Genomic DNA, 7,002 nt, shown 5'->3' with positions numbered 1-7,002 from the left:
TTACTAATACAGTCAGTTATTGCTAAATCCATACATAGCATTATCTCAGGAACTGTGTGTAAAATAGCGGCATAATGCCTCTCTTGGTAGCTAATAAATGAATAAGCGAGGCTAGCTCTCTCGGAGCAAAATACGGAGCTACTTTTGTCATGATTGTGACCTCCTGACCTCTGAAGAACCATAGCGCTCGATGGTGCCAGCCCGTCCTCAGGGGGATTTCGGCGGCCTTCTACATCCATTAGCTTCCTTCACATCCTCTGTCAGACACTTCAGGAGAAAGGCACAGTCTCGAGTGGTGTAAACGTGTTATGCTGCGCACAGGGAAATGCGAGCTGGATATAGCCTGCTGCATGTATTCGGGGCCTCACCTCTCCAACACGGCATCCTCGAAATGGCTTTCAGCTCCAGTGAGTCATCTGCGCCACGAAAGACTCAGTGCGCAGCTACGAGCAGAAGGCTTTGAAGTATCGACATTAAGGCAGCAATAAGTATAATATTTCCTTTTCCTTTCCATGTCATACCAGGGTTACATGTCAAGTGTTGTACACCAGAAATCAGTTTTTAACTGAAAGTGATTGTAAATATTTTCTAGTAGGTAAGATGAGCTTCACATTACGGTGCTTTCAAGAAATTGGGCCATAAATCATGTCAAGATACAGTGTTGTACCCTTCTACCCTTGTACTCTTAATGCCCTATGGGTGTTTTCTACATACTGCAGTCCATTTTAAAAGTGTATGCTCACATCCACCTCATTCAAAACATCTACTTTGCACCTACACTGGTCACTGTATACTGTACTAACCTATCTTAGTGGAATTTAATGTGTATAGGTCTACAATTACATGGTTGAGCTACCATGCGCAACGTTTTATCCAGCCTGTACCCCATTCATCACTGATCAGTAAATGAATGTTTCTAATCTAATGTGTGGTGTATGTGAGTACAAAATATGCGTTGAATTTGACATTAGAACACCTGACACAGTTTGATTTAGCTGCTGTGTTGATCCTCTGGCTGGCTGAGATGCAACTAGCGGTGTGTGCGTCTGTGTGTGTGTACGCATCTGTGTGTGGGTGTGCGTGTCAGCTTTCTGGAACAGCAGTTTGCAAAGAGCATGTCCCATATAGCTACAGATGTTGGTCATTATTAGTTCAGAAATCAAGTCTTGGAAGCTAGACCGGCGCCAGCAGTACCATTCAGCAACTCCCGGTATCTGCTCACCAGTCTAGCAGCATTGGCCGTGGCCAGCAGCAGAGCTGGGAGTGTGTACAAGGGGGATTTTTCTCCCCTATCTGTTTTAGACATAGATAAGTCATGGTGGGAAATTTACGCAACAGAGAGAGAGAGTTCAAGTATGGTTCTGTGGGGGAACAGCTGAGTTCATCCAGCACCTGGAGCCTCTGCACATTTGACAAATATGATTCCCACTGAGTTGTCAGAGCGAAATGGATAGAAGCAATACGTTGCAGAGGGTATAGAGAGTGACTGCGAAGGTGTACATTGTTATGCACCATCTGCATCTTGGGTTGGTGCAGGTCCCACTGTGTGATTTATTATGTTTATTCCTGTTTTGGTGCTTAATGGTCTACGGTAACATTGGGCTGAATAGATTTCTTCAGCATCATGGCTGATTTTGAATAGAAAAATTTCATGGACCAGAATAAACAGGAATGCTTCCAGTAAAAAAGAAAAAAGATAGATGGAGATATTTCCTAACAAGTCTTAGAATAATCAAAACCACTGTGTGTGTGTGTGTGTGTGTGTGTGTGTGTGTGTGTACATATTTATTTGCAAAACAACTTTACAAAGTATGAGTTTATTTGAAACGGTTCATTCTTTTTTCACATTGCTAGATGAAACAGATAAGCTTTGTCATCTTGCAACCTGTGGATTTTTGCGAGGGTAGCTTTAAGGGAAACTTCAACAAACATACGCACGCACACATGCATGCACATACACGCACACACACACAAATATATATATTTATCTGCTTAGCAGGTATCCCAATGTACTTTTGCTGTACGTTGAAATACATCAGCAGTATTTTACTTTGGAAAAGACTGACTTGTTTTTCCTTTAGCATCCCCATATACCTTTTATTGATTCAGATGATCCCTAACACCCCCCCCCCCCCCCACACACACACACACGAAACATAAAAACTATACAGACAGAAAGGAATAAGACATGGTCTAGCCATCTAACGCGCTGCAGACATATACAGGGGGCTTAAAGTGCAAACAGCAGAGCAGTAGAACTTATTTTTTTTCCCAGACTATTTTCAGCCTTTCTTTTAATACAGAAAACATCAGTTTCTCAGAAGCAATGACACATCAATAACACACTACACTAAAATAAAAAAGACATTTTACCCCTAAACACATTTATAGCTTAAATCAGTGTGTCATGTGGTGCTGACAATGCATAGTTACCTGGTTTGTCTCTTGACTTATTGCGGTATAGTATCACACATCAGGTCCACACAGGACTCTTCTGTAACACTGGGGAGGAAAAGAGCCAAGGCCAGCATCCATATGCAACCAGACCGAAGTATCACAAAGGCTGAGACGGTGCAGCTGATGTGTCAGAGGTCACAGTTCAGAGGTCAGTAGGGAGCAAACAGTACTGGCGCGTGGGTGGTCCTAATTGGCCCGGGGGCAGCCCGAAGAAGGGCTGTGGGGAGGGGCTGTGTTTGAAAGAGGGAGGGGCTATGGCTGGCACGCAGGGGGAAGGTGGGGCCTACAGCGGCTGCTGTGGCCACTGCTGCCAAGTGGGAGGGCACTAGCGTGGCCTGCAACGGCTGGCACAGGTCCTTGCTCAGAGGAACTTTCAGCTGCTGGATACAAGTCAGAGAGACATAGCATTGGAATAACTAAGGCTGAAGCAGACAAGTCATTTTGGCTTCAAGAACATAAAGAGAGGTTAAAGAAATATTAGAATCTAAGAAGATCTCAGGACTCACCTGTGTGATAAAATATCTTACATTTGTTGTTCCCTTGAACAAATTTTTGCATGCAACTTTATTAGGATACTCTACCATATTATACAATAAAATGTATAAAACAGCAAATGATGGAAAAAAACTATTAAATGTACTGAATTTAACTTAATTATATAGAATAAACTTGATTTGTTCCCCAGGGTCAGTCCATTTCTGAGCATACAACGTTTACTAAAATGGCCATACATAAACACAGATATAAAAAAGGTATGTGCAATATACACATCTTGCACCATATATGCTGAGATAATAAACGTGTGCCCTCCGATGCCCTTCCCCTTAGGCGAGGTTATTTATGGTGTTAGCCTGTTCACAGGTACCCACCGTTTGCTGCTTGGTTTGTCCTCTTTGGGTCTTGGCATACGGGCTGTACTTCGGCTTGGCTGGCTTCCCTGCTGCTCTGTCTTTGTGACGCCGGCTGCTGATATGCTGGATGGAGAGAGGCGGATAGTTATAGGTGCTTCATTTACCGACGAGCTCTTGCAAAAAGCACTGAACCAAGATATGTTTCTGCTTTTATTGCATCCAAATGAGCACAGCTCTATTGACAGAGGAGAATTAGTCGCAGATCAGTTCTCTCACTTCTAGATGCCTCGTCATTACGGACCTCTTTCTTTGCTTGCATGTGCTTGCATATCATCTCGGGTTCTTCACATTTTAAAATGCAATTTTTTTGGCTAAATTCCCAATATTCGTTTCCATCACGCGTCCTTCTGCCATCCGGACTCTGACCTGTTTGAGCTGCGTCTCCGAGTTCACATGCACGTCACATGTCTCACAGTGGAACGTCTTGTTCTGCAAGCCCGTGGCTGCAGCCGTCGATGTCGTCAGCTTGCTCTTCACACCTGGCCTGGGGAACGACTTGATGGAGCCGTTGCCGTTCCGAGCCTCCAGCATGGTCTTGTGCTTGGTGCCTAAGGACCACGACGAGACACAACCCAGATAAACGTGGTATCAGTAGCACTGCTGTAACAAAGTCAGCAGACACGAAATATCTGAAGTGAGTTATGAGTTAAATAATGCATAGCGGTCCTCACTCAATGTTGGAAATGATGGTGCTTGCTAATGGGGTCTATAACTGCTTTATGGCACTGTTGTGTGAAGCGGTACACTGGAGTTCATACTGTTTTGCAGTGATTTGGAGTGAAAAGTTACTGGTGACTCATACTGAAAAGATGTGCTCAGACAATTTTTGTATCTTCTTGTTATGGTCAAATATGTCTGGTGATGATTGTGTTATTGCACAAATTGATGCTGTTTATGTTCACAGCATATCAATCTTGCCGTTTTAGCAGATCTCCGGGTGAGGTTCGCTGGAGAATACTGACGCTGAATATACTTTGCTGTGCTTTTTGCTGTCTTTGCTTTTATAAGACAACTCTGGAAATAATCATTCACTGGAAGAAAGAAGCTTCAGACAAAATTGCTTCATGCAGAAATGTTTCAAATGTGAATAATGAAAACATTTCAAACCATTTCACCGTCTGTGCTTGGAGACAGGAACAGTTAGGTTAATCTGCCCAGTGTTTCCCTTAAACTGTTTTCCACTGTTGTTTAAAATGGAAAACTTCTTTCATACCAGTTTATCTACTCTCTCCCCGAGTAGAGTGGCCTTTAGCCAAACACAAACCGATGGACCGCTGAGCAAAGAGAAGGGGCTCTCACCACTATTGTGAGCTTCCAGCTGGGATGGCGAGTTGACAGCCACCTTGCAGAGGGAGCAATAGAGGAGACGCAGGGCCTTCTCCTCCTCTGTCTCCGCCTCGGGATCGGTCTCTGTGTCCTGTTCCGCGGGCTGGGGTGCACCAGGGGCGAGGCCTGAGCCCTGTTCACTTGCTGCCGCCGCTGAGGTAGACTCAGCCTCCACAAGGATCTGTGGGGCTAAGGGCGGGGACGTGGGATGCAGGAGCACATGGGGACTATCTTCTGTAAGAGGGACAGAGAGAAGGGTAGTAACTCATGGTTTTACCTACTGCTGTTGCGGTGCTGACACTGTGACCTTATTACCATGTTACTGCTCTGAATTAAGACACTGTGGCAGCAATGACTTTCCTTTTTGGTGTCCCTTCTGCTGCTGTTACTACTTTGTACTGAGACATTGATGCCGATGAGTAGCAATGAAGCGATTCCGTCATTTTAAACGCACTTGTTTTTCAATGCATTTCAAACTGCTTTAATTTTGACATAATAATGAGTAAAGATCAGACTGCATTTGTCCCTGTGTGCTACTGCAGAGTGCAATCTATTTCACTGTCAGTTACGCTGGGGGTCCAACAACAATACCATCTAAAATAAAACACCCTTTCTTTTCACACAGCTCTATTGTAATTCCTCGATTTCACATAGCAGTTTGAAAGCTCTGGCATTCAGTTTGAAAGCATGGTATTCCAGATGACCTCACGGGCCACGGGCCACATTTCAGTATGTGGCTAGGTCTAGACAACTGAAGTCAGACAAGTAAGATGTGCTAGCTGTGATAGCTTTGCCCTGACACCTCCCACTCGAAGTCCACCATTCCATCGGCACCTTTCATACCTTGTCACCAAACTACATTTGCCACAATTCTGCTCGGCTTACATGTCTCCTTTGTACTTGTATATAAGGAAATATGTCACATAACCATGGCAAAAAATAATTGTGCCAGTCAATGTAATCCAGTGCTGCTGACAGAAAAATTAATTACAGGGAATAAGATAAAGCTACATTGGTTTCTTTCCCCAAAATGAGGTCTGGGGTTTGACAGAACACAGTGATCAATGTTCCAGAGGGCCTGGCTTCCCTGTGCAGCCATAACACGGCCGCCAGTCTCTCCATCTTGCCTCCATGGACTCGATCGATATTGAATTATGTCTTTCTGTTTTGGTGAGCTATTAAGTGGCTCCCTTATTTATCTCTCCATTCTCCTGCTTGCATGGCAAGAGCAGTGTTTGAGTGAAGCCACGCGTCGCTGCCTCAACCCTGATGCATCATAATGCCTTAAAAAAAATAACAACAATGGCAAATAAAAAAAATGGCACCTGCATATCGAAAGAGCATTAACTTACGTGTGTGTGTTTGGCATTAAGGCCAGCAGCCCTGACCCTGGCACTTAGCCCTGGAGCTCGCCCCAGCTGCGGAGCCCACCGAGCTATGGGTAGAGGAGGCGCTCCTCTGCTATATATCGCTCCCTCTGACTGCCACAGAGCCCAGCTGCCGCCCTGGTGCCCTGCTTCCCAGGTGCCAGATTGCTGCCACCCAGCCGTTTATGCCATGCGCGAGGTGCCGCCGGATAGTGCTTAACAGCCACGCGCAGGGCCTGCGCTCAAGGCTCAGGAGAGCTCGGCAATGAGCCAGTTTAACCGTCCAATCTCGGGAGCTTGTGGCTGGCTTCTGATTGGGAGCAAGACCTCAGCAGGAAGAACTGATGGAGCTCTTTCACCAGTGTCAGAGGAGACACATCTCGAAGCAAAGCACGCGTTCACATGCACACATATTAACAGACATGCACACGCTCACAAACCCACCCACCACACTGCAATGTCAGCTGTGTCAGATGGGGGTTACAGGAGAGCATGAAGTCTGAATATTACATTTACTGTTACTGGACAAAAGCTAGATATGCACTAAACATTAGTTAAAATAAGCTGCAGTATACCTGTTTATAGAAACGGCTTCCCGTTACATTAAATAACAAGACCTATTCATTCATTTCATTTATTATATACATTGTACTTGTACTTTCAAAAGGAAACATTTGTTTCTAACTGAGAGGTCTGGTTTAGTTTTTATTTAATCACTGAGTGTGCTAAGTGTATCTGAAAGCTTGACATCCTTTCCTGCATACTGAGGCAGACAGAGGTGCACACGTGTATCTGCTGCCAGGTAAGAGCCCTAGTTATCGCCACCTCAGAAGCTTGGTCAGAGCCCCCTCCACCCAGGCAAAAGAGGCCAGAGTAAAGAAAGTCCATTAACTGACCCAATCAGTGCCAAAGACCACACAGTTACGTATGTGTGTGTGTGT

General features: G+C 44.9%; 1 protein-coding gene across 4 annotated transcripts in view; it reads right to left on the bottom strand.

Annotated features, from left to right (window-relative positions):
* Nucleotides 1-2,128: 2,128 nt before the first annotated feature.
* The window catches only part of znf385d (zinc finger protein 385D), a 27,198-nt gene continuing 22,324 nt past the window's right edge, over nt 2,129-7,002 (bottom strand). The window contains exons 5-8 of one of the 4 annotated variants that reach the window (XM_027012263.3): nt 4,668-4,928; nt 3,735-3,916; nt 3,327-3,431; nt 2,129-2,837 (exon numbers count right to left, since the gene is read on the bottom strand). In XM_027012263.3, the coding sequence (XP_026868064.3) occupies nt 2,607-2,837; nt 3,327-3,431; nt 3,735-3,916; nt 4,668-4,928 (779 nt within the window). In that variant the 3' untranslated portion in view covers nt 2,129-2,606. The remainder of the gene's footprint in view (nt 2,838-3,326; nt 3,432-3,734; nt 3,917-4,667; nt 4,929-7,002) is intronic. The other 3 variants (XM_027012264.3, XM_081720108.1, XM_027012265.3) reach the window with 3 other exon arrangements.

Source organism: Electrophorus electricus, chromosome 1, assembly GCF_041902795.1.
Source record: "Electrophorus electricus isolate QZ-2024a chromosome 1, ASM4190279v1, whole genome shotgun sequence".
Classification (NCBI taxonomy): domain Eukaryota; kingdom Metazoa; phylum Chordata; class Actinopteri; order Gymnotiformes; family Gymnotidae; genus Electrophorus; species Electrophorus electricus.
This window is presented reverse-complemented; position numbering and strand designations above follow the sequence as displayed.